Raw genomic sequence first — 27,474 nt, 5'->3', positions numbered from 1 at the left:
AATTCTCCTCGTCCAAAGGGACTCAGAAAGGACAAGGGAGCTCAGATTCCTGGCGGGCTCACTCACGCCCCAGGAAAGCAAATGGAGGAACCGCTTCCAAGGCGGCTACCTCATGACTTTCGGCCTCCTCCCTCCGCATCCTCGGTCGGTGGCAGGCTCTCCCGCTTTTGCGACATTTGGCTGTCTCAGGTCAAAGACCGGTGGGTAACAGACATTTTGTCTCGCGGGTACAGAATCGAGTTCAGTTCTCGGCCTCCACTTCGGTTCTTCAGAACCTCCCCACACCCCAACCGAGCAGATGCCCTGCTGCAGGCGGTGGACTCTCTAAGAGCAGAAGGAGTCGTGATCCCTGTCCCCCCTCTAGAACGGGGGCGAGGATTTTACTCCAATCTCTTTGTGGTTCCAAAAAAGGACGGCTCCTTCCGTCCTGTTCTGGACCTAAAACTGCTCAACAAGCATGTGAACGCCAGGCGGTTCCGGATGGAATCCCTCCGCTCAGTCATTGCCTCAATGTCCCAAGGAGATTTCCTAGCATCAATAGACATCAAAGATGCTTATCTCCACGTGCCGATTGCTACGGAACACCAACGCTTTCTGCGCTTCGTGATAGGAGACGAACATCTTCAGTTCGTGGCTCTGCCATTTGGTCTGGCGACAGCCCCCCGGGTGTTCACCAAGATCATGGCAGCAGTGGTAGCAGTCTTGCACTCTCACGGACACTCTGTGATCCCTTACTTGGACGATCTACTGGTCAAGGCATCCTCTCAGGAGGCATGCCAACTCAGCCTGAATTTTGCACTGGAGACTCTCCAGGCGTTCGGGTGGATCATCAACTTCCCAAAGTCAAATCTGTCACCGACCCAATCACTAACGTATCTTGGCATGGAGTTTCATACTCTCTCAGCGATAGTGAAGCTTCCACTGAGCAAGCAGTGGTCACTACAGACAGGGGTGCAGGCTCTCCTTCAAAGTCAGTCGCACTCCTTAAGACGCCTCATGCACTTCCTCGGGAAGATGGTGGCGGCAATAGAGGCGGTTCCGTTTGCGCAGTTTCATCTGCGTCCACTTCAATGGGACATTCTCTGCCAATGGGACGGGAAGTCGACATCCCTGGACAGGAAAGTCTCCCTTTCCCAGACGGCCAAGGACTCTCTGCAGTGGTGGCTCCTGTCCACCTCATTATCACAGGGAAGATCCTTCCTACCACCGTCCTGGGCGGTGGTCACGACAGACGCGAGTCTGTCAGGGTGGGGAGCAGTGTTTCTCCACCACAGGGCTCAGGGTACGTGGACTCAGCAGGAGTCCACCCTTCAGATCAATGTTCTGGAAATCAGAGCAGTGTTTCTTGCCCTACTAGCCTTCCAGCAGTGGCTGGAAGGGAAGCAGATCCGAATTCAATCGGACAACTCCACAGCGGTGGCATACATCAATCACCAAGGAGGGACTCGCAGTCGGCAAGCCTTCCAGGAAGTCCGGCGCATTATGATGTGGGTGGAAGCCACGGCCTCCACCATATCCGCAGTTCACATCCCCGGCGTAGAAAACTGGGAAGCAGACTTCCTCAGTCGCCAGGGCATGGACGCAGGGGAATGATCCCTTCACCCGGACGTGTTTCAGGAAATCTGTCGCCGATGGGGAAGGCCGGACGTCGACCTAATGGCGTCCCGGCACAACAACAAGGTCCCAACATTCATGGCACGGTCTCGCGATCAAAGAGCTCTAGCAGCAGACGCCCTAGTGCAAGATTGGTCGCAGTTCCGGCTCCCTTATGTGTTTCCACCTCTGGCACTCTTGCCCAGAGTGCTACGCAAGATCAGATCCGACTGCAGCCGCGTCATACTCGTCGCTCCAGACTGGCCGAGGAGGGCGTGGTATCCGGATCTGTGGCATCTCACGGTCGGCCAACCGTGGGCACTACCAGACCGACCAGACTTACTGTCCCAAGGGCCGTTTTTCCATCAGAATTCTGCGGCCCTCAACCTGACTGCGTGGCCATTGAGTCCTGGATCCTAGCGTCTTCAGGCTTATCCCAAGGGGTCGTTGCCACCATGAGACAGGCTAGGAAGCCCACGTCTGCTAAGATCTACCACAGAACGTGGAGGATATTCTTATCCTGGTGCTCTGCTCAGAGAGTGTCTCCCTGGCCATTTGCATTACCTACCCTTCTTTCTTTCCTCCAATCTGGGTTAGAAAAAGGTTTGTCGCTCGGCTCCCTTAAAGGGCAAGTCTCGGCGCTATCCGTCTTTTTTCAGAAGCGTCTAGCACGACTTTCTAAGGTGCGCACGTTCCTACAGGGGGTTTGCCATATAGTTCCCCCGTACAAGCGGCCGTTAGATCCATGGGATCTGAACAGGGTACTAGTTGCCCTCCAGAAGCCGCCCTTCGAGCCTCTGAAGGAGGTTTCACTTTCTAGACTATCACAGAAAGTGGCTTTTCTGGTAGCGATCACATCTCTTCGGAGAGTGTCTGAGCTAGCAGCGTTGTCTTCCAAGGCTCCCTTCCTGGTCTTCCACTAGGACAAGGTAGTGCTGCGCCCCATTCAGGAGTTTCTCCCGAAGGTGGTATCCTCTTTTCATCTTAATCAGGATATCTTTTTGCCTTCGTTTTGTCCTCATGCAGTTCATCGGTATGAGAAGGATTTACATTTGTTAGATCTGGTGAGAGCACTCAGAATCTACATTTCCCGCACAGCGCCCCTGCGCCGTTCGGATGCACTCTTTGTCCTTGTCGCTGGTAAGCGCAAAGGGTCGCAGGCTTCTAAGGCCACCCTGGCTCGATGGATCAAAGAACCAATTCTTGAAGCCTACCGTTCTGCGGGGCTTCAGGTTCCATCAGGGCTGAAGGCCCATTCTACCAGAGCCGTGGGTGCGTCCTGGGCATTGCGACACCAGGCTACGGCTCAACAGGTGTGCCAGGCAGCTACCTGGTCGAGTCTGCACACTTTCACCAAACATTATCAGGTGCATACCTATGCTTCGGCGGACGCCAGCCTAGGTAGAAGAGTCCTGCAGGCGGCAGTTGCCTCCCCGTAGGGGAGGGCTGTCTTGCAGCTCTAACATGAGGTATTTCTTTACCCACCCAGGGACAGCTTTTGGACGTCCCAATCGTCTGGGTCTCCCAATAGAGCGCCGAAGAAGAAGGGAATTTTGTTACTTACCGTAAATTCCTTTTCTTCTAGCTCTTATTGGGAGACCCAGCACCCGCCCTGTTGTCCTTCGGGATTTTTGGTTTGTTTGCGGGTACACATGTTGTTCATGTTGAACGGTTTTCAGTTCTCCGATGTTACTCGGAGTGAATTTGTTTAAACCAGTTATTGGCTTTCCTCCTTCTTGCTTTTGCACTAAAACTGGTGAGCCAGTGATCCCACTGGGGGTGTATAGCCAGAAGGGGAGGGGCCTTACACTTTTTAGTGTAATTGCTTTGTGTGGCCTCCGGAGGCAGTGCTATACACCCAATCGTCTGGGTCTCCCAATAAGAGCTAGAAGAAAAGGAATTTACGGTAAGTAACAAAATTCCCTTCTTCGGTATCTCAAGCGTATATTGAGTACTTTTCTGGTCACTCTGACTCCAGAGAAGCAGTCCAGGAACACCACGCTTATCCCGATAAGCGTTTCTCCAACCGTATTGAGGATACGCGTTGTCTCTTCCCCCCTGACGTGCTCAAGCACTCCAAGGGTGGATCCCCCAATCTCCAGGCTTGCGGCTAGATCTATAGTTGCAGTGGAAGATGGGACTTCACTTAAAGATGCCATTGACAGACAGATAGCCCTCTGGTTGCAATCTGTCTATGAAGCTATCGGCGGGTCGGTTGCCCCGGCATTCGCAGCCATAGAGGCACTCCAAGCTATTTCAGCTAGTATTGCGCAGAGGGACGCGGTCACATGTACATCTTGGCCGCAGTAGCGTCCTTCACCTCGCAATGTCGGCATTGCGACTCAAGCTGTTTATGCTGTCCTGGACTCTACGAGCCGTACGTCAGTGGCGTCCGCCAACTCCGTGTTGTTACGCTCCTAGTGTTAAGGGATTGGAGCAGATGCTGCTTCCACAAAAGTGCTTAACCAGATTGCCTTTATCTGGTGACAGACTGTTTAGTGAGCGGTTGGATTAAATCATTCAACTGTCCAAGGGTACGGATTCTTCCTTACCCCAGCTATCAAACAAGACCCATCAGGAGAAGGGACAGTCGAGGTTTCGGTCCTTCCCAGGCTCGGGCACGTCCCAATTGCCCTCGTCCAACAGGACTCAAAAGGCTCAGAGGGGCGCAGGTTCCTGGCGGGCTCAATCACGCCCGGAGAAGGCAGCCGGAGGAACCGCTACCAAGGCGGTTTCCTCATGACTTTCAGCCCTCTCTCTCCGCGTCCGCGGTCGGTGGCAGACTCCCCCGCTTTAGCGACATTTAACTGCCACAGGTCAATGGCCGGTGGGTGAGAGACAGTTTGTCGCAAAAACTTCCTCACCGGCCGAGCCGAGGCTCTTCTGCAGGCAGTAGGAGTCGTAATCCCGGTTCCTCCTCAGGAACAAGAGACACTTTTTACTCCGATCTGGTCGGGGTGACAAAATAGGACGACTCCTTCCGTTCCGTTCTGGACCTTAAACTGCTCAACAAGCACGTGAAAACCAGGCGGTTCCGGATGGAATCCCTCCGCTCCGTCATTGCCTCAATGTCTCAAGGAGATTTCCTAGCATCAATAGACATCAGGATGCTCATCTCCACGTGCCGATTGCTCCAGAGCACCGGCGTTTGCTACGATTCGTTATTGAAGACGAGCATCTTCGGTTCGTAGCCCTACCCTTCGGTCTGGCGACAGCCCCACGGGTTTTCACCAAGTTCATGGCAGCAGTGGGACCACTCCCGCACTCTCAGGGTCACCCTGTGATCCCTTACTTAGACCATCTACTTGTCAAGGCACTCTTTTAAGAGGCATGCCAACACAGCCTGAACATGGCGCTGGAGACTTCCCAGAGTTTCGGGTGGGTCCTCAACTTTTCAAAGTTAAACCCAATCGCTGGCATATCTTAGCTTGGGGTTTCACACTCTCTCAGCGATGGTGAAGCTTCCACTGGACAAACAGCGGTCACTACAGACGGGGGTGCAGTCTCTCCTTCAAGGAGACACCTCATCCAGAGGCAGTCCCTTTCACGCAGTTTCATCTGCGTCCACTTCAATAGAACATTCTTCGCTAATGGTAGGGGAAGTCGATGTCCCTACACAGGAACGTCCCCCTTTCTCAGACGATCAAGGACTCTCTTCAGAGGAGTCCACTCTTCAGATCAATTGTCTGGAGCTCTGGGCAGTGTATATTGCCCTGCAAGACTTCCTGCAGTGGCTGGAAGACAAACAGATCCGAATTCAGTCGGACAATCCACAGCGGTGGCATACATCAACCACCAAGGCGGACTACGCAGTCGGCGAGCCTCCCAGGAAGTCCACCGGATTCTGCTAGAGGTGGAAGACAGAGCATACACCATATCCGCAGTTCACATCCCGGGCGTAGAAAACTGGGAAGCAGACTTCCTCAGTCACCAGGGCGTGGACGCAGGAGAATGGTCTCTGCACCCGGACGGGTTTCACGAATCGGCACAACAGCAAGGTCCCGGTTTTCATGACGATCAAAGAGCTCTGGCGACAGGCATCTCACGGTCGGTCAACCGTGGGCACTACCAGACCGGCCAGACTTACTGTCCCAAGGGCCGTTTTTCCATCTGAATTCTACGGCCCTGAACCTACTGTGTGGCCATTGCGTCCTAGATCCTAGTGTCCTCAGGATTATCCCAAGGGGTCGTTGCCACCATGAGACAGGCTATGAAGCCCACGTCTGCTAAGATCTACCACGGAAGTGGAAGATTTTCTTTTACTGGTGCTCTGTACAAGGAGTGTCCCCCTGGCCATTGGCATTGCCTACTTTTCTTTCCTTCCTGCAATCTGGGTTGGAAAAGGGCTTGTCGCTCGGCTCCCTTAAAGGGCAAGTCTCGGCGCTATTGGTGTTTTTTTCAGAAGCGTCTAGCACGACGTCCGCAGGTACGCACGTTCCTGCAGGGGGTTTGTCATATCGTCCCCCCGTACGAGCGGCCGTTAGATCCATGGGATCTGAACAGGGTACTAGTTGCTCTCCAGAAGCCGCCTTTCGAGTCTCTGACGGATGTTTCACTCTCTCGACTATCACAGAAAGTGGCCTTTCTGGTAGCGATCACGTCTCTTCGGAGAGTGTCTGAGCTAGCAGCGCTGTCATCCAAGGCTCCCTTCCTGGTGGTCCACCAGGACAAGGTAGTGCTGCGCCCCATTCAGGAGTTTCTCCCTAAGGTAGTATCCTCGTTTCATATTAATCAGGATATCTCCTTACCTTCCTTTTGTCCTCATCCGGTTCACCGGTATGAAAAGGATTTACATTTGTTAGATCTGGTGAGAGCACTCAGAATCTACATTTCCCGCACGGCGCCCCTGCGCCGCTCTGATGCACTCTTTGTCCTTGTCGCTGGCCAGCGCAAGGGGTCGCAGGCTTCGAAAGCCACCCTGGCTCGATGGATCAAAGAACCAATTCTGGAAGCCTACCGTTCTGCGGGGCTTCCGGTTCCTTCAGGGCTGAAGGCCCATTCAACCAGAGCCGTGGGTGCGTCCTGGGCATTACGACACCAGGCTTCGGCTCAACAAGTGTGCCAGGCAGCTACCTGGTCGAGTTTGCACACTTTCACCAAACATTATCAGGTGCATACCTATGCTTCGGCGGACGCCAGCCTAGGTAGAAGAGTCCTGCAGGCGGCAGTGGCCTCCTCGTAGAGGAGGGCTGTCTTGCAGCTCTAACTTGAGGTATTTTGTTACCCACCCAGGGACTGCTTTTGGACGTCCCAATCGTCTGGGTCTCCCAATAGAGCGCTGAAGAAGAAGGGAATTTTGTTACTTACCGTAAATTCCTTTTCTTCTAGCTCTTATTGGGAGACCCAGCACCCGCCCTGTTGTCCTTCGGGATGTTTTTTTGTTGTTTGCGGGTACACATGTTGTTCATGTTGAACGGTTTTTCAGTTCTCCGATGTTATTCGGAGTTAATTTGTTTAAACCAGTTATTGGCTTCCTCCTTCTTGCTTTGGCACTAAAACTGGAGAACCCGTGATACCACGGGGGGGGTATAGCCAGAGGGGGAGGGGCCTTGCACTTTTTAGTGTAATGCTTTGTGTGGCCTCCGGAGGCAGTAGCTATACACCCAATCGTCTGGGTCTCCCAATAAGAGCTAGAAGAAAAGGAATTTACGGTAAGTAACAAAATTCCCTTCTTCATCTCAATCAGGATATCTCCTTACCTTCCTTTTGTCCTCATCCAGTTCATCGGTATGAAAAGGATTTGCATTTGTTGGATCTCTTGAGAGCACTCAGAATCTACATTCCCGCACGGCGACCCTGCGCCGCTCGGATGCACTCTTTGTCCTTGTCGCTGGTAAGCGCAAAGGATCGCAGGCTTCCAAATCCACCCTGGCTCGATGGATCAAGGAACCAATTCTTGAAGCCTACCGTTCTGCTGGGCTTCCGGTTCCATCAGGGCTGAAGGCCCATTCTACCAGAGCCGTGGGTGCGTCCTGGGCATTACGACACCAGGCTACGGCTCAACAGGTGTGCCAGGCAGCTACCTGGTCGAGTCTGCACACTTTCACCAAACATTATCAGGTGCATACCTACGCTTCGGCGGACGCCAGCCTAGGTAGAAGAGTCTTGCAGGCGGCGGTTGCCTCCTCGTAAGGGAGGGCTGTTTTGCAGCTCTAACTTGAGGTATTAATTTACCCACCCAGGGACTGCTTTTGGACGTCCCAATCGTCTGGGTCTCCCAATGGAGCGCCGAAGAAGAAGGGAATTTTGTTACTTACCGTAAATTCCTTTTCTTCTAGCTCCAATTGGGAGACCCAGCACCCGCCCTGTTTCCTTCGGGATTTTTGGTTTTTTCGGGTACACATGTTGTTCATGTTGAACGGTTTCAGTTCTCCGATGTTACTTCGGATTGAATTTGTTTAAACCAGTTATTGGCTTTCCTCCTTCTTGCTTTAGCACTAAAACTGAGCAGCCCGTGATCCCACGGGGGGTGTATAGCCAGAAGGGGAGGGGCCTTACACTTTTTAGTGTAATGCTTTGTGTGGCCTCCGGAGGCAGTAGCTATACACCCAATCGTCTGGGTCTCCCAATTGGAGCTAGAAGAAAAGGAATTTACGGTAAGTAACAAAATTCCCTTCTTTCCTGCCTTCCTTTCGTCCGGCTCATGTTCATCGCTTTGAGGAAGCGTTGCATATCCTGGATCTGGTGCGGGCGCCCCGGATCTATGTGTCTCGCACCGCCGTTATTAGGCGGTGCACCTCTCTCTAGTACTGACTGCTAGTCAGCGTAGCGGTCTCTCGGCATCTAAGCCGACCCTGGTTCGTTGGCTTAGGTCGGCCATTTCCGAGGCCTACAAGTGTACTCAAGTGCCTTCCCCGCCGGGGATTAGAGCACATTTGATCAGACCTGTCGGTGCCTTTTGGGCTTTCACGCCAGGCTACGGCTCAGTAGGTCTGTCAGACTGCAGCTCGAATTAGTCTGCATACTTTTTCGAAGCTCTATCCAAGGCATGCTCTTGCTTTGGCAGACACGGGCTTGGGCAGACGCATCTTTCAGGCGTCTGTCGCCCATTTGTGAAGTTGGGTTTGCCTGCTTCTCAGTTGTCTGTTTATTCCCACCCATGGACTGCTTTTGAACGTCCCATGGTCTGGGTCTCCCATAGGAACGATAAAGAAAAAGAGAATTTTGTTACTTACCGTAAATTCTTTTCTTCGGCGCTCCATTGGGAGACCCAGCCGATTGGGTGTATAGCTACTGCCTCCGGAGGCCACACAAAGCATTACACTAAAAAGTGTAAGGCCCCTCCCCTTCTGGCTATACACCCCCCGTGGGATCACGGGCTGCTCAGTTTTCAAGCTTTGTGCGAAGGAGGTCAGACATCCACGCATAGCTCCACTGTTTAGTCAGCAGTAGCTGCTGACTATATCGGATGGAAGAAAAGAGGGCCCATACTAAAGGGCCCCCAGCATGCTCCCTTCTCACCCCACTCTTGTTGGCGGTGTTTGTTAAGGTTGAGGTACCCATTGCGGGTACGGAGGCTGGAGCCCACATGCTGTTTTCCTTCCCCATCCCCCTGAGGGCTCTGGTGAAGTGGGATCTTACCGGCCTCCAGGCTCTGAGGCCGGGCTCCATCCACAGACCCGGAGATCCTGCTGGATACGGAGCTGGGTACCGTCAGGGACAAGGCCCTGCAACATTCAGGTACTCTGTGTCCCCGTACAGACAGGCACAGACACACTCCAGCGTTGCTGGGTGTTCTAGTGCGCCGGGGACAGTAGCGCTGCGCGCTTGGGTTATACTCACTGCAGCTTAGCTGAGTGAGTTTATGTGTGGGGAACTACCGCGCCGGCCGCCCCCGGAGACTGCGGCGCGGCTGAGACTTGTGGTGCGCCGGGGACTTCGCGCCGACCGTGCTTTTACGACGGCAGCGCTTATAAATCTAGTCCCCGGCTTCTGCGGCCTAGTTACGTTTCGTTCCCGCCCCCAGCCCTGTCAGTCAGGGAAGGGGAGAGACGCTGTACAATAGTCAGCGCCGAGGGCTGGAGTCTTATTTACATACTCCAGCCCTCTCACTGGGCACAGTGGGACGCCAGCTTCCCGCTCTTTGTCTGCAGCACGCCCACGGCCCGCCCCTCTTCACAGGACGCCGGCAGCCATTCCTGCACGCAGTCTGAGCTGGAGAACGGACATAGCCCTGGGAGACCCAGACAGGGGATTCTGGCGACCACACACCCGCTGTTAAGCGGGCGGTAAGCAGCACCTAGGTGCTGACCCCACTAGTGCCACAGTGTTGTTTTGTGTACTTTTGTCTGTACCTATATATTGCACTGTACGGTCGCTTCTTGGCTTATACCCCTATATTGCTCTGAGGAGACAACAGCATGTCATCCGCAAAAAGCAAGGGTGCCAAGGCACAGACTTTATATGCTGCCTGTACCGCATGTGGGGCTGATCTACCGGCAGGTTCTACTGACCCCCATTGTGTACAATGTTCGGTCCCTGTGCCACTTCGTCAGCCGGAGTCTATGCTAGTAGTGGCCCAGGCAGAGACGCCTGTGAACCCTGCCCCGGTGACGGGGACAGACTTTGCAGTTTTTGCTGATAAGATGTCTGTGACTATGACAAAAATTCTAGAAACTTTGCAGTCCAGGCCGGTCACTCAGACCATGGGCACTGTTGATTCAATGTTCCCCGGTCCCCCTCAGTTGGAACTAATCCGTGCTCCAAGGGGGTCCCAGGCATCACAGGCTGAAGGCTCTGACTCGGACGACAGTCCCAGGCAGCCTAAGCGAGCTCGCTGGGAGAGACCCTCGGCGTCATCACGCTGGTCAGGGTCTCAGCGAGAGGATTCTCTGTATGATGAGACAGAGCGAGGTGATCAGGAGTCTAATCCTGAGACCGCTCTCAACCTGGATACCCCTGATGGTGACGCCATGGTGAATGATCTTATAGCGGCCATCAATAGACTGCTGGATATTTCTCCTCCAGAGGAGGAGGCAGCAGCACAGCAGGAGAAATTCCATTTCAGGTATCCCAAGCGTAAATTGAGTACTTTTCTGGACCACTCTGACTTCAGAGAAGCAGTCCAGAAACACCATGCTTATCCAGATAAGCGTTTCTCCAAACGTCTTAAGGATACACGTTATCCCTTTCCCCCTGACGTGGTCAAACGCTGGACCCAGTGTCCAAAGGTGGACCCCCCAATCTCCAGGCTTGCGGCTAGGTCCATAGTTGCAGTGGAGGATGGGGCTTCACTTAAAGATGCCAATGACAGACAGATGGACCTTTGGTTAAAGTCTGTCTATGAAGCTATCGGCGCGTCGTTTGCTCCAGCATTCGCGGCCGTGTGGGCACTCCAAGCTATTTCAGCTGGTCTGGCACAGGTGGACTCTATCATACGTCCAGCAGTGCCGCGAGTAGCGTCCCTAACCTCGCAAATGTCTGCGTTTGCGACTTACGCTATCAACGCTGTCCTGGACTCTACGAGCCGTACCTCAATGGCGTCTGCCAACTCTGTGGTTTTGCGCAGAGCCTTGTGGTTAAAGGAATGGAAAGCGGATTCTGCTTCCAAAAAATGTTTAACCAGCTTGCCACTATCTGTAGACAGACTGTTTGGTGAGCAATTGGCTGAAATCATTAAACAATCCAAGGGTAAAGACTCCTCCTTACCCCAGCCCAGATCAAGCAAACCTCAACAGAGGAAGGGACAGTCGAGGTTTCGGTCCTTTCGAGGCTCGGGCAGGGCCCAATTCTCCTCGTCCAAAAGGACTCAGAAGGAGCAAAGGAGCTCAGATTCCTGGCGGGCTCACTCACGCCCAAAGAAAGCAGCCGGAGGAACCGCTTCCAAGCCGGCTGCTTCATGACTTTCGGCCTCCTCGCTCCGCATCCTCGGTCGGTGGCAGGCTCTCCCGCTTTTGCGACATTTGGCTGCCACAGGTCAAAGACCGGTGGGTAACAGACATTTTGTCTCACGGGTACAGGATAGAGTTCAGTTCTCGTCCTCCGCCTCGGTTCTTCAGAACCTCCCCACATCCCGACCGAGCAGATGCCCTTCTGCAGGCGGTGTGCTCACTAAGAGCAGAAGGAGTGGTGATCCCTGTTCCTCTGCGGGAACAAGGGCAAGGTTTTTACTCCAATCTCTTTGTGGTTCCAAAAAAGGACGGCTCGTTTCGTCCTGTTCTGGACCTAAAGCTGCTCAACAAGCATGTGAACGCCAGACGGTTCCGGATGGAATCCCTCCGCTCAGTCATTGCCTCAATGTCTCAAGGAGATTTCCTTGCATCAATAGACATCAAAGATGCTTATCTCCACGTGCCGATTGCTACAGAGCACCAACGTTTTCTACGTTTCGTGATAGGAGACGAACATCTCCAGTTCGTAGCTCTGCCATTCGGTCTGGCGACAGCCCCACGGGTTTTCACCAAGGTCATGGCGGCAGTGGTAGCAGTGTTGCACTCTCAGGGACATTCGGTGATCCCTTACTTGGACGATCTACTTGTCAAAGCACCCTCTCAAGAGGCATGCCAACACAGCCTGAATGTTGCGCTGGAGACTCTCCAGACTTTCGGGTGGATCATCAACTTTTCAAAGTCAAATCTGTCACCGACTCAATCACTAACGTATCTTGGCATGGAGTTTCATACTCTCTCAGCGATAGTGAAGCTTCCGCTGGACAAGTAGCGGTCATTACAGACAGGGGTGCAGTCTCTCCTTCAGGGTCAGTCGCACCCCTTAAGGCGCCTCATGCACTTCCTAGGGAAGATGGTGGCAGCAATGGAGGCAGTCCAGTTCGCGCAGTTTCATCTGCGCCCACTTCAATGGGACATTCTCCGCCAATGGGACGGGAAGACAACTTCCCTGGACAGGAAAGTCTCCCTTTCTCAGACGGCCAAGGACTCTCTGCAATGGTGGCTTCTTCCCACCTCATTATCACAGGGAAGATCCTTCCTACCCCCATCCTGGGCAGTGGTCACGACAGACGCGAGTCTGTCAGGGTGGGGAGCAGTTTTTCTCCACCACAGGGCTCAAGGGACGTGGACTCAGCAGGAGTCCGCCCTTCAGATCAATGTTCTGGAAATCAGGGCAGTGTATCTTGCCCTACTAGCCTTCCAGCAGTGGCTGGAAGGAAAGCAGATCCGAATTCAGTCGGACAACTCCACAGCGGTGGCATACATCAACCACCAAGGAGGGACACGCAGTCGGCAAGCCTTCCAGGAAGTCAGGCGGATTCTGATGTGGGTGGAGGACAGAGCATCCACCATATCAGCAGTTCACATCCCGGGCGTAGAAAACTGGGAAGCAGACTTCCTTAGTCGCCAGGGCATGGACGCAGGGGAATGGTCCCTTCACCCGGACGTGTTTCAGGAAATCTGCCACCGCTGGGGGGTGCCGGACGTCGACCTAATGGCGTCTCGGCACAACAACAAGGTCCCGACCTTCATAGCGCGGTCTCGCGATCAAAGAGCTCTGGCGGCAGACGCCTTAGTGCAAGATTGGTCGCAGTTCCGGCTCCCTTATGTGTTTCCACCTCTGGCACTCTTGCCCAGAGTGTTACGCAAGATCAGATCCGATTGCGGCCGCGTCATACTCGTCGCCCCAGACTGGCCGAGGAGGTCGTGGTACCCGGATCTGTGGCATCTCACGGTCGGCCAACCGTGGGCACTACCAGACCGACCAGACTTACTGTCCCAAGGGCCGTTTTTCCATCGGAATTCTGCGGCCCTGAACCTGTCTGTGTGGCCATTGAGTCCTGGATCCTAGCGTCTTCAGGATTATCCCAAGGGGTCGTGGCCACCATGAGACAGGCTAGGAAGTCCACTTCTGCTAAGATCTACCACAGAACGTGGAAGATTTTCTTATCCTGGTGCTCTGCACAAGGAGTATCCCCCTGGCCATTCGCGTTACCTGTCTTGCTTTCCTTCCTGCAATCTGGGTTGGAAAAGGGCTTGTCGCTCGGCTCCCTTAAAGGGCAAGTCTCGGCACTATCCGTGTTTTTTCAGAAGCGTCTAGCACGACTTTCTCAGGTGCGCACGTTCCTGCAGGGGGTTTGTCATATCGTCCCTCCGTACAGGCGGCCGTTAGATCCATGGGATCTAAACAGGGTACTAGTTGCTCTCCAGAAGCCGCCCTTCGAGCCTCTGAGGGATGTTTCACTTTCTCGTCTCTCACAGAAAGTGGCCTTTCTAGTGGCGGTCACGTCTCTTCGGAGAGTGTCTGAGCTAGCAGCGCTGTCATCCAAGGCTCCCTTCCTGGTGTTCCACCAGGACAAGGTAGTGCTGCGCCCCATTCAAGAGTTTCTCCCTAAGGTGGTATCCTCTTTTCATCTTAATCAGGATATCTCCTTGCCTTCCTTTTATCCGCATGCAGTTCATCGGTATGAAAAGGATTTACATTTGTTAGATCTGGTGAGAGCACTCAGAATCTACATTTCCCGCACGGCGCCCCTGCGCCGCTCGGATGCACTCTTTGTCCTTGTCGCTGGTAAGCGCAAAGGGTCGCAGGCTTCCAAAGCCACCCTGGCTCGATGGATCAAAGAACCAATTCTTGAAGCCTACCGTGTTGCTGGGCTTCCGGTTCCATCAGGGCTGAAGGCCCACTCCACCAGAGCCGTGGGTGCGTCCTGGGCATTACGACACCAGGCTACGGCTCAACAGGTGTGCCAGGCAGCTACCTGGTCGAGTCTGCACACTTTCACCAAACATTATCAGGTGCATACCTATGCTTCGGCGGACGCCAGCCTAGGTAGAAGAGTCCTGCAGGCGGCAGTTGCCTCCCCGTAGGGGAGGGCTGTCTTTGCAGCTCTAACATGAGGTATTTCTTTACCCACCCAGGGACAGCTTTTGGACGTCCCAATCGTCTGGGTCTCCCAATGGAGCGCCGAAGAAGAAGGGAATTTTGTTACTTACCGTAAATTCCTTTTCTTCTAGCTCCTATTGGGAGACCCAGCACCCGCCCTGTTGTCCTTCGGGATTTTTGGTTGTTTTCGGGTACACATGTTGTTCATGTTGAATGGTTTTCAGTTCTCCGATGTTACTTCGGAGTGAATTTGTTTAAACCAGTTATTGGCTTTCCTCCTTCTTGCTTTAGCACTAAAACTGAGCAGCCCGTGATCCCACGGGGGGTGTATAGCCAGAAGGGGAGGGGCCTTACACTTTTTAGTGTAATGCTTTGTGTGGCCTCCGGAGGCAGTGCTATACACCCAATCGTCTGGGTCTCCCAATAGGAGCTAGAAGAAAAGGAATTTACGGTAAGTAACAAAATTCCCTTCTTTCTTTCCTTCCTGCAATCTGGTTTGGAAAAAGGCTTATCGCTCGGCTCCCTTAAAGGGCAAGTCTCAGCGCTATCGGTATTTTTTCAAAAGCGTCTAGCACGACTTCCTCAGGTACGCACGTTCCTGCAGGGGGTTTGTCACATCGTCCCTCCGTACAAACGGCCGTTAGATCCATGGGATCTCTCTCTCTCACTCTCTCACTCTCTCTCACTCTCACAGAAAGTGGCCTTTCTGGTAGCGGTCACGTCTCTTCGGAGGGTATCCGAGCTGGCAGCGCTGTCATCCAAAGCTCCCTTCCTGGTTTTTCACCAGAACAAGGTAGTGCTGCGCCCGATTCAGGAGTTTCTCCCTAAGGTGGTATCCTCTTTTCATCTCAATCAGGATATCTCCTTACCTTCCTTTTGTCCTCATCCAGTTCATCGGTATGAAAAGGATTTGCATTTGTTGGATCTGGTGAGAGCACTCAGAATCTACATTTCCCGCACGGCGCCCCTGCGCCGCTCGGATGCACTCTTTGTCCTTGTCGCTGGTAAGCGCAAAGGATCGCAGGCTTCCAAATCCACCCTGGCTCGATGGATCAAGGAACCAATTCTTGAAGCCTACCGTTCTGCTGGGCTTCCGGTTCCATCAGAGCTGAAGGCCCATTCTACCAGAGCCGTGGGTGCGTCCTGGGCATTACGACACCAGGCTACGGCTCAACAGGTATGCCAGGCAGCTACCTGGTCGAGTCTGCACACTTTCACCAAACATTATCAGGTGCATACCTACGCTTCGGCGGACGCCAGCCTAGGTAGAAGAGTCCTGCAGGCGGCGGTTGCCTCCATGTAGGGGAGGGCTGTTTTGCAGCTCTAACTCGAGGTATTAATTTACCCACCCAGGGACTGCTTTTGGACGTCCCAATCGTCTGGGTCTCCCAATGGAGCGCCGATGAAGAAGGGAATTTTGTTACTTACCGTAAATTCCTTTTCTTCTAGCTCCAATTGGGAGACCCAGCACCCGCCCTGTTTCCTTCGGGATTTTTGGTTTTTTCGGGTACACATGTTGTTCATGTTGAACGGTTTCAGTTCTCCGATGTTACTTCGGATTGAATTTGTTTAAACCAGTTATTGGCTTTCCTCCTTCTTGCTTTAGCACTAAAACTGAGCAGCCCGTGATCCCACGGGGGGTGTATAGCCAGAAGGGGAGGGGCCTTACAGTGTAATGCTTTGTGTGGCCTCCGGAGGCAGTAGCTATACACCCAATCGGCTGGGTCTCCCAATTGGAGCTAGAAGAAAAGGAATTTACGGTAAGTAACAAAATTCCCTTCTTTCTTGTAGTTCCGTCATGGGAGACCCAGCACCCTCCCTATTGCCTGTTGGCAGGTTTCTTGTTCCGTGTGTCTTCACCGGCTGTTATTGTTGTAGACAGAGGTTCCGGTTCTTCCGGATTTTACTCTGTCTCTTCTTGTGGGTGGATGTCCTCCTTCAGCTTTTGCACTAAACTGGCTAGGACTGGCTAGCAGGGGGTGTATATGCTAGGAGGGAGGAGCTACACGTTTTGAGTGTAGTAACTTTGTGTGTCCTCCGGAGGCAGTAGCTATACACCCATGGTCTGGGTCTCCCATGACGGAACTACAAGAAAAAGAATTTACGGTAAGTAACAAAATTCTCTTTTTTTGGGGCTGATTAAAGTGGTTAACCAGGGTATATGTGTGTGTTTTTTATTTCTAATAAAGGATTTTTCGTGTGTGTGTTTTTTTACTGTCACTTACAGATTAATCATGGAAGGTGTCTCATAGACGCCTGACATGATTAATCTAGGACTTATTGGCAGCTATGGGCTGCCAATAACTCCTTATTACCCCGATTTGCCAACGCACCAGGGCAAATCGGGAAGAGCCGGGTACAGTCCCAGAACTGTCGCATATAATGTATGCGGCAATTCTGGGCGGCTGTTGGCTGATATTGTTAGGCTGGGGGGCTCCCCATAACGTGGAGCTCCCCATCCTGAGAATACCAGCCTTCAGCCGTATGGCTTTATCTGGCTGGTTTTAAAATTGGGGGGAACCGCACGCCGTTTTTTTTTAATTATTTAATTATTTATTTCACTACACAGTATAGATCCGCCCACCGGCTGCTGTGATTGGGTGCAGTGTGACACCTGTCACTCAGAGTGGGGGCGTGTCTCACTGTAACCAATCATAGGCGCCGGTGGGCGGGGAAAGCAGGGAATACGAGATTGTTTAATGGGCGGCCGGCTTTTTCAAAACAGTAAAAGCCGCCGGAGCAGTGTGAATGCCGTGCAGCGCCGGGGATTGGTGAGTATGAGAGAGGGCTGCTAACTTCAGTAATTTAGGAGATTAGCGGTCACCGGTGAGTCCTTCACTGGTGACCGCTAATCAGGACGCGACACAGACAGAGCCGCAGCATGACAATGAAGTCGGGTGAAGTTCACCCGAGTTCATTCTGACAGTGCGGCTCTGTCTGCTGTCATCTGCCATTCAGCTCTGCTACATGGCTGTCTGTGGCTGCTGTCAGCGGCCATGTAGCAGAGCTGAATGGCAGATGACATAGTAAAAACACATCCCTACACATTACACACGCTTGTCAAGTCAATAAATAAAAAAAAAAAGGTGCCCAATGCATACGTCACAGAACACATGATCTAAAGGATCGCACATAACATTGATCAATTTAACATAGACTACTAACGCTCGTGTGACAGCAAATGAACGACCAACGTGAAATCTCATAGATCCCGTATGCAACCTGGGCGTGTCACATCGCAAATGCGATTGTACAACTAATTGCAACGTGTAAAGTGGGCTTAATACATTCCATCCATCCATTCATTCTAGCTATCCATCTTATCCAATCCATCAATCCATTCTATTCATCGTATCCATCCATCCATCCATTCTTTTCATTTTAGCTATCCATCCATTCTATTCTATTCATCTTATCCATTCCTTCCACTCATCCCATCCATCTATTCATTCATTCATTCATTCATTTATTCAAATTGTCTCTCCAGGAAAGGAGACAAACTGTAGCACAGCGCCACCTATTGGAAGTAGCGATCCTAAAAGTCAAAAGTGGATTTTCTTTGGCGCTCCATTGGGAGACCCAGACAATTGGTGTATAGCTACTGCCTCCGGAGGCCACACAAAGCATTACACTTAAAAGTGTAAGGCCCCTCCCCTTCTGCCTATACACCCCCCGTGGGATCACGGGCTCCTCAGTTTTCAAGCTTTGTGCGAAGGAGGTCAGACATCCACGCATAGCTCCACTGTTTAGTCAGCAGCAGCTGCTGACTATGTCGGATGGAAGAAAAGAGGACCCATACTAGGGTCCCCAGCATGCTCCCTTCTCACCCCACTTTTGTCGGCGGTGTTTGTTAAGGTTGAGGTACCCATTGCGGGTACAGAGGCTGGAGCCCACATGCTGCATCCTTCCCCATCCCCCTTAGGGCTCTGGGTGAAGTGGGATTTACCGGTCTCCAGGCACAGAGACCGTGCTCCGTCCACAGCCCCTGGGGAATCTGCTGGATATGGAGCGGAGTATCGTCAGGGACAGGGCCCTGCTACGTCAAGGTACTCTGTGTCCCCGTACAGACCGCGCACACACTGCAGCATTGCTGGGTGTGTTAGTGCGCCGGGGACAATAGCGCTGCGCGCTTGTGCCACACTTCCACAGCTTGCTGAGGGAGTTAGTGTGTTGGGAACTGCCGCGCCGGCCCCTGCTGGCAGTTTTTACTGCGACGCGGCTGGGACTTGTGGTGCGCCGGGGACTTCCGCGCTGGCCGTGCATATTTGTCGGCCGCGCTTTTTACTAGAGTCCCCGGCTTTTGCGGCCTAGTTCCGTTTCGTTCCCGCCCCCAGGCCTGCCAGTCAGGGGAAGGGCGGGACGCTGTACAGAACGTCAGTGCCGAGGGCTGGAATCTGCTTTACATACTCCAGCCCTCACATTGAGCACAGTGGGAAGCCAGTTTCCCGCACTTTGTCTGAGGCACCCCCACGGTCCGCCTCTCTTCACAGAACGCCGGCAGCCATTCCTGTGTGCAGGCTGAGCTGGAAAGGGGAGACAAGTTCTGGGAGACCCAGGCACGGGATTCTGGCGACTACACACCCGCTTTTAGCGGGCGGTAAGCGGCACCTCCGGTGCTGACCCCACTAGTGACGAAGTGTTCAATTGTATTTTTATGCTTGCATGCTATACATTGCACTAAACGGTCGCTGGTGATTCTTGGCTATATACCCTCCTGGATTGCTCTGTGGAGAATACAGCATATCGTCCGCAAAAAACAGGGGTGCCAAGGCACAGGCTTTCTATGCTGCTTGCACCGCTTGTGAGGCTGTTCTACCGGCAGGTTCCACTGACCCCAATTGTGTGCAGTGTTCGGCCCCTGTGCCCCCTGCTCGGACGGGGCCTCTGCTGGAGGTGTCCCAGAGAGATCCACCTGTGAATACTGTCCAGGTGACGGGGACAGAGTTTGCAATTTTTGCGGATAGATTATCTGTGACTATGTCTCAGATTCTAGAAACTTTGCAGTCTAGACCAGTAACTCAGACCATGGGCACTGTTGATTCATTGCTCCCTGGTCCCCCTCAGTTGGAACAGCTCCGGGCTCCGGGGGTGTCCCATGCATCCCAGGGTGATGGCTCTGACACGGACGACAGTCCCAGACAGCCTAAGCGAGCTCGCTATGAGCGGCCCTCTACATCATCTCACTGGTCAGGGTCTCAGCAGGAGGATTCTCTGTGTGATGAGCCGGAGGTAGCTGATCAGGATTCTGATCCTGAGACCGCTCTCAATCTGGATACTCCTGATGGTGACGCCATAGTGAACGATCTTATCGCGTCCATCAATAAAATGTTGGATATTTCTCCCCCAGCTCCTCCAGTGGAGGAGTCAGCTTCACAGCAGGAGAAATTCCATTTCAGGTATCCCAAGCGTAAATTAAGTACTTTTCTGGACCATTCTGACTTTAGAGAGTCAGTCCAGAAACACCACGCTTATCCAGATAAGCGTTTCTCCAAACGGCTTAAGGATACACGTTATCCCTTTCCTCCTGACGTGGTCAAGAGCTGGACCCAGTGTCCCAAGGTGGATCCCCCTATCTCCAGGCTTGCGGCTAGATCCATAGTTGCAGTGGAGGATGGGGCTGCACTTAAAGATGCCACTGACAGACAGATGGAGCTCTGGTTGAAATCCATCTATGAAGCTATCGGCGCGTCGTTTGCTCCTGCATTCGCAGCCGTATGGGCACTCCAAGCTATTTCAGCTGGTCTTGCACAGATTGACACGGTCACACGTACATCTGTTCCGCAGGTGGCATCCTTAACCTCTCAAATGTCTGCATTTGCGTCTTACGCGATTAATGCTGTCCTGGACTCTACGAGCCGTACGGCAGTGGCATCCGCCAACTCCGTGGTTTTACGCAGAGCCTTGTGGTTAAGGGAATGGAAAGCAGATTCTGCTTCCAAAAAATGTTTAACCAGTTTGCCATTTTCTGGTGACCGGCTGTTTGGTGAGCGTTTGGATGAAATCATTAAACAGTCCAAGGGTAAGGATTCATCCTTACCTCAGCCCAGACAAAACAAACCCCAACAGAGGAGGGGACAGTCGGGGTTTCGGTCCTTTCGAGGCTCGGGCAGGTCCCAATTCTCCTCGTCCAAGAGGACTCAAAAGGATCAGAGGAGTTCAGATTCTTGGCGGGCTCAGTCACGCCCAAAAAAGACAGCCGGAAGACCCGCTACCAAGGCGGCTTCCTCATGACTTCCGGCCTCCTCCCTCCGCATCCTCAGTCGGTGGCAGGCTCTCCCGCTTTGGCGACATTTGGCTGCCACAGGTCCAAGACCGTTGGGTGCGAGACATTCTGTCTCACGGGTACAGGATAGAGTTCAGTTCTCGTCCCCCAACTCGATTCTTCAGAACGTCTCCGCCTCCCGACCGAGCCGATGCTCTTCTGCAGGCGGTGTGCACTCTAAAGGCGGAAGGAGTGGTGATCCCTGTTCCTCTTCAAGAGCAAGGTCAAGGTTTTTACTCCAATTTGTTTGTGGTACCAAAAAAGGACGGGTCTTTCCGTCCCGTTCTGGACCTAAAACTTCTCAACAACCACGTGAGAACCAGACTGTTCCGGATGGAATCCCTCCGATCCGTCATCGCCGCAATGTCTCAAGGAGATTTCCTAGCATCAATAGACATCAAGGATGCTTATCTCCACGTACCGATTGCTCCAGAGCATCAGCGTTTTCTACGCTTCGTTATAGGAGACGAACACCTTCAGTTCGTAGCCCTGCCTTTTGGTCTGGCGACAGCCCCACGGGTCTTCACCAAAGTCATGGCAGCTGTAGTTGCAGTCCTGCACTCTCAGGGACACTCCGTGATCCCTTACTTAGACGATCTGCTGGTCAAGGCGCCTTCTCAAGAGGCATGCCAACACAGCCTGAACGTGGCGCTGGAGACCCTCCAGGGTTTCGGGTGGATCATCAACTTTTCCAAGTCAAATCTAACCCCGACCCAGTCGATAACATATCTTGGCATGGAGTTTCATACTCTCTCAGCGATAGTGAAGCTTCCGCTTGTCAAACAGCGTTCACTACAGACAGGGGTGCAATCTCTCCTTCAAGGCCAGTCACACCCCTTGAGACGCCTCATGCACTTCCTAGGGAAGATGGTGGCAGCAATAGAGGCAGTCCCTTTCGCGCAGTTTCATCTTCGTCCACTACAATGGGACATTCTCCGCCAATGGGACGGGAGGTCGAAGTCCCTCGACAGCAACGTCTCTCTCTCTCAGGCGGCCAAGGATTCTCTTCGATGGTGGCTGCTTCCCACCTCATTGTCGAAAGGGAAATCCTTCCTACCCCCATCCTGGGCGGTGGTGACGACAGATGCGAGTCTGTCAGGGTGGGGAGCAGTCTTTCTCCACCACAGGGCTCAAGGTACGTGGACTCAGCAAGAGTCCACCCTTCAGATCAACGTTCTGGAGATCAGAGCAGTGTATCTTGCCCTACAAGCCTTCCAGCAGTGGCTGGAAGGCAAGCAGATCCGTATTCAGTCGGACAACTCCACAGCAGTGGCATACATCAACCACCAAGGAGGAACTCGCAGTCGGCAAGCCTTCCAGGAAGTCCGGCGGATTCTGACGTGGGTGGAAGACACGGCTTCCACCATATCCGCAGTTCACATCCCAGGCGTGGACAACTGGGAAGCAGACTTCCTCAGTCGCCAGGGTATGGACGCAGGGGAATGGTCTCTTCACCCGGACGTGTTTCAGGAGATCTGTCGCCGCTGGGGGATGCCGGACGTCGACCTAATGGCGTCTCGGCACAACAACAAGGTCCCAGTTTTCATGGCACGGTCTTACGATCACCGAGCTCTGGCGGCAGACGCCTTAGTTCAAGATTGGTCGCAGTTCCGGCTTCCTTATGTGTTTCCACCTCTGGCTCTGTTGCCCAGAGTGCTGCGCAAGATCAGGTCCGACTGCCGCCGCGCCATCCTCGTCGCTCCAAACTGGCCAAGGAGGTCGTGGTACCCGGATCTGTGGCACCTCGCGGTAGGCCAACCGTGGGCACTACCAGACCGACCAGACTTGCTGTCTCAAGGGCCGTTTTTCCATCAGAATTCTGCGGCCCTGAACCTGACTGTGTGGCCATTGAGTCCTGGATCCTAGCGGGTTCAGGATTGTCTCAAAAGGTCATTGCCACCATGAGACAGGCCAGAAAACCTACCTCCGCCAAGATATACCACAGGACGTGGAAAATATTCTTGTCTTGGTGCTCTGCTCAGGGAGTCTCTCCCTGGCCATTTGGATTGCCTACTTTTCTTTCCTTCCTGCAATCCGGGTTGGAAAAAGGTTTGTCGCTCAGCTCCCTCAAGGGGCAAGTCTCAGCGCTATCTGTATTTTTTCAGAAGCGCCTAGCACGACTTCCTCAGGTACGCACGTTCCTGCAAGGGGTCTGTCATATCGTCCCTCCTTACAAGCGGCCGTTAGAGCCCTTGGATCTGAACAGGGTTCTAATTGTTCTTCAGAAGCCGCCTTTCGAGCCTATGAGGGATGTTTCCCTTTCTCGCCTTTCACAGAAAGTGGCCTTTCTAGTAGCGGTCACGTCTCTCCGGAGAGTGTCCGAGCTAGCAGCGCTGTCATGCAAATCTCCCTTCCTGGTGATTCACCAGGACAAGGTGGTTCTGCGCCCGATTCCGGAGTTTCTCCCTAAGGTGGTATCCCCGTTTCATCTTAATCAGGATATCTCCTTGCCTTCCTTGTGCCCTCATCCAGTTCATCAATGTGAAAAGGATTTGCATTTGTTGGATCTCGTGAGAGCGCTCAGGATCTACATTTCCCGCACGGCGCCCCTGCGCCGCTCGGATGCACTCTTTGTCCTTGTCGCTGGTCAGCGCAAAGGGTCGCAAGCTTCCAAATCCACCCTGGCTCGGTGGATCAAGGAACCAATTCTTGAAGCCTACCGTTCTGCTGGGCTTCCGGTTCCCTCAGGGCTGAAGGCCCATTCTACCAGAGCCGTGGGTGCGTCCTGGGCATTACGGCACCAGGCTACGGCTCAGCAGGTGTGCCAGGCGGCTACCTGGTCGAGTCTGCACACTTTTACCAAACACTATCAAGTGCATACCTACGCTTCGGCGGACGCCAGCCTAGGTAGACAAGTCCTTCAGGCGGCGACTGCCCACCTGTAGGGTAGGGCTGTTTTTACGGTCCTATCACGAGGGGTTATTATACCCACCCAGGGACTGCTTTTGGACGTCCCAATTGTCTGGGTCTCCCAATGGAGCGCCAAAGAAGAAGGGAATTTTGTTTACTTACCGTAAATTCCTTTTCTTCTAGCTCCAATTGGGAGACCCAGCACCCGCCCTGTTTGCTTAGGGATTTTTGTTTTTTCGGGTACACATGTTGTTCATATTGAATGGTTTCGGTTCTCCGATGTTCCTTCGGATTGAACTTGTTCTTAAACCAGTTATTGGCTTTCCTCCTTCTTGCTTTGGCACTAAAACTGAGGAGCCCGTGATCCCACGGGGGGTGTATAGGCAGAAGGGGAGGGGCCTTACACTTTTAAGTGTAATGCTTTGTGTGGCCTCCGGAGGCAGTAGCTATACACCAATTGTCTGGGTCTCCCAATTGGAGCTAGAAGAAAAGGAATTTACGGTAAGTAAACAAAATTCCCTTCTTTAACAATCCTTTGCATATGACTTGGGATATATATGCCAGATCAGAATCCCAATTTGAAGACACGGTGTTTCGGGGTGCTTGCCCCTCGTCAGTGCAAAGTATGGGGTGTCTGATCTGGCTCATGAGAAGCTTTGTTGGGACCACAGGGGAACACTATTCTCGTTAAGGAGACTTTGCAAGCCATTCATTCATTCATTCATTCATTCATTCATCCCTCCCTCATCCCATCCATCCACCCATCTATCCCATCCATCCATCCATCCATCCATCTCTCGCTCATCCCATCCATCCACCCATTAATTAATTAATTAATTCATTCATTCATTCATCCATTCATCCCTCCCTCATCCCATCCATCCACCCATCTATTCCATCCATCTCTCGCTCATCCCATCCATCCACCCATTAATTAATTTAATTAATTAATTAATTCATTCATTCATTCATTCACCCATTCATCCATTGCTTCCTCCCTCCCTCATTCCATCCATCCATCCATCATTCTCTTCATCCTTCCATCCATTCCCTCTATTCTTCCATATCTAATCTGGGGGAGTAGGGGAAGATGTTTATTGTCAGAGCTGCTGTTCTGGTGCTTTGTGCATTACTTCTATTCCCTGCAGTATTCTGCACATCATGTTCACCCTGTTTGTGATGCCTGGGGAGAAGTGGGGGAGGGGTGTGGGTGGAGTTACAGGGGGTGATGGTTGCAGCCAGCACAAGGGATGATGGGAAATGTAGTCATAAGTGAGCAGAGGAATGTGAAGCAGAAGCGATGCAGGAAGGTATAAAACCATGTGAAACTTGGCAGAAAAGGTATAAGGCGACCTTTATGCTCAAGCATTTATGGCAAAACCAGTAACTGAGTCGGGGATAGTGGGTGACCTCTGTAAACATGTGCACCGCCGCTATACAACTCCGAACTTCCAGCATAAATCAGAATTCCATATGGATGCGAAGCACGGGGACCCTCCTGCAGGTTATCCTTCATGTGATAGATGCCCGCAGTCTGCGCTGCTCCGTCACTCTCTAATGCAGACATTGTTTTCTTTAAAGGTCGTCTCTGATAACAACTTTGAGGTTTTCCGGCGAGTGGTCGTCGACTTTGAAGGCATTAACGTGCGGAGGAAATTTTTGAACGGTCTGGAGTCGGACAACATCCATGTGATGATAGGTGAGAGCGCAGAGGTTACCGGCGGATCGGAGCCGTGACGGCTATAGATGGGCACAGCGCGCAACCTCCGGCACCTGTTCCTCTCTCCGAAACAGGCGGTGTCACTAAATGTCACTAGGTTTAAAATCCACAGTGTATCGATAGGAAATTAAAATTGAGATCCCCAACGGGGACAGTGATGTCTGTGGAAGCGCTGCGGAATATGATGGCGATATACAAGCGAGTAGAATAAATAATCAACATTATATTGGTAACTTGGCACTTTGAGTAACTTAGTTTTCTTTGTCGCTCCATTGGGAGACCCAGACAATTGGGTGTATAGCTTCTGCCTCCGGAGGCCACACAAAGTATTACACTTTAAAAAGTGTAACCCCTCCCCTCTGCTATACAGCCTCCCGTGCATCACGGGCTCCTCAGTTTTTATGCTTTGTGCGAAGGAGGCACACATGCACGCATAGCTCCACAATTTAGTCAGCAGCAGCTGCTGACTATATCAGATGGAAGAAAAGTGGGCCGATATAGGGCCCCCGGCATGCTCCCTTCTCACCCCACTCTGGTCGGCGGTGCTGTTAAGGTTGAGGTACCCATTGCGGGTACATAGGCAGGAGCCAACATGCTGTTTTCCTTCCCCATCCCTGCAGGGCTCTGGGTGAAGTGGGATCCATAATCGGTCTCCAGACACTGGGACCGTGCTCCCTCCGCAGCCCCTGGGGAATCTGCTGGACAGGAGCTGGGTATCGTCAGGGACATGGCCCTGCTACTGTGAGGTACTCTGTGTCCCCTTGGGGACGGCGCATGGAGCGCTTGTGTCATACACGCTGCAGCACTGCTGAGCGTGTTAGTGCGCCGGGACTACCGCGCTGACCGCGCTTGTTTGCCGGCCGCGCTTATAACTCTAGTCCCCGGCTTCTGCGGCCTAGTACCGCATATTCCCACCCCCGGGCCTGCCAGTCAGGGGAAGGGAGGGACGCTGCACTGGAAGATTCCCGCACTTTCTAGGGCAAGGTGCTCTGTGTCCCCGTTGGGACGGCGCATAAAGCACCTTGGGCCCAGACGCTGCAGCGACTGCGGCGTGCGTATGGGTCCGGGACTACCGCGCCGACCGTGCACTGCCGGCCGGCCGCGATTTTAACTTTAGTCCCCGGCTTTTGCGGCCTAGTATAGGATTCTCCCGCCCCCAGGCCTCCCAGTCAGGGAAAAGGGCGGGACGGTCGGTATGACGCCGACAGTGAGGGCTGGAGTACACTGAGCTGTCCTCCGCCCCCCTCACTACCCACGCTGGGGCACCAGATTCCCGCACTTTTTGTGACTACGCCCACGCCTCCCTCCTCCTCAGAGAACGCCGTCAGCCATGTTTTCAGCAACTTCTGGCTGCAGCTGAGGGAGACCCGGGGCAGAGAATCTGGTGGCCACAAGCCACATCCGCAGCCCCTGGGGGAATCTGCCGGACAGGAGACGGAGTATCGTCAGGGACATGGCCCTGCATCTACAGGTACTCTGTGTCCCCGTTGGGACGGTGCATGAAGCACCTTGGTCTCAGACGCAGCTGCGACTGCGGTGTGGATTTTTGTCCGGGACTACCGCGCCGACCGTGCCTGTTTGCCGGCCGCGGTTTTTACTTTAGTTCCCGGCTTTTGCGGCCTAGTGTGTTAAACTCCCGCCCCTGAGCCTGCCAGTCAGGGAGAAGGGCGGGATGGTCGGTATGTTGCCGACAGTGAGGGCTGGAGCACACCTCGCTGTCCTCCGCCCCCCCTCACTGATCACTATAGGCCACCAGATTCCCGCAGACAGAGCCCTGCATCATAACGTACTCTGTGTCCCCTGAGGGACAGTGCATGCAGCATCTGTGTTACAAATGCCGCAGCGGTTGCTGACTGGTTTGTGAGACTGGGACTACCGCGCCGACCGCGCCATGTCTGCCGGCCGCGTTTTTAAATTTAGTCCCTGGCTCTTACGGCCTAGTGCCATATACTCCCGTTCTCGGGCCTGCCAGTCAGGGGTAACGACTGGAGCATACGTTGGTATCCTCCTTCCCCCTCACTGAGCACTGGGGGGCACCAGTTTTTCTGGTGCTGTCCCCCCCTTGGTGCCGCAGTGTATATATATATATATATATATATATATGTTTATTTATATGGTATATGATCTCACTGTTCGGCAGCATTATTTGTTTTTGGCTGTATACCCTCACTGATTACTCTGCGGTCGACATGCTGTTGTCTGCTCTTAAAGAGTAAGGGTGCCAAGGCACTGGCTTATTTTACAACCGGTACCTCTTGTGCGGCTATATTACGGG

General features: G+C 53.1%; 1 protein-coding gene across 3 annotated transcripts in view; it reads left to right on the top strand.

Annotated features, from left to right (window-relative positions):
• KMT2A (lysine methyltransferase 2A) overlaps positions 1–27,474 on the top strand; it is a 387,559-nt gene that overhangs the window by 246,135 nt on the left and 113,950 nt on the right. For all 3 annotated transcript variants that reach the window (XM_075328635.1, XM_075328633.1, XM_075328634.1), the window contains exon 23: positions 25,061–25,178. In XM_075328635.1, the coding sequence (XP_075184750.1) occupies positions 25,061–25,178 (118 nt within the window). The remainder of the gene's footprint in view (positions 1–25,060; positions 25,179–27,474) is intronic.

The sequence above is a fragment of the Anomaloglossus baeobatrachus genome, chromosome 11 (genome assembly GCF_048569485.1).
Source record: "Anomaloglossus baeobatrachus isolate aAnoBae1 chromosome 11, aAnoBae1.hap1, whole genome shotgun sequence".
Lineage (NCBI taxonomy): Eukaryota > Metazoa > Chordata > Amphibia > Anura > Aromobatidae > Anomaloglossus > Anomaloglossus baeobatrachus.
This window is presented reverse-complemented; position numbering and strand designations above follow the sequence as displayed.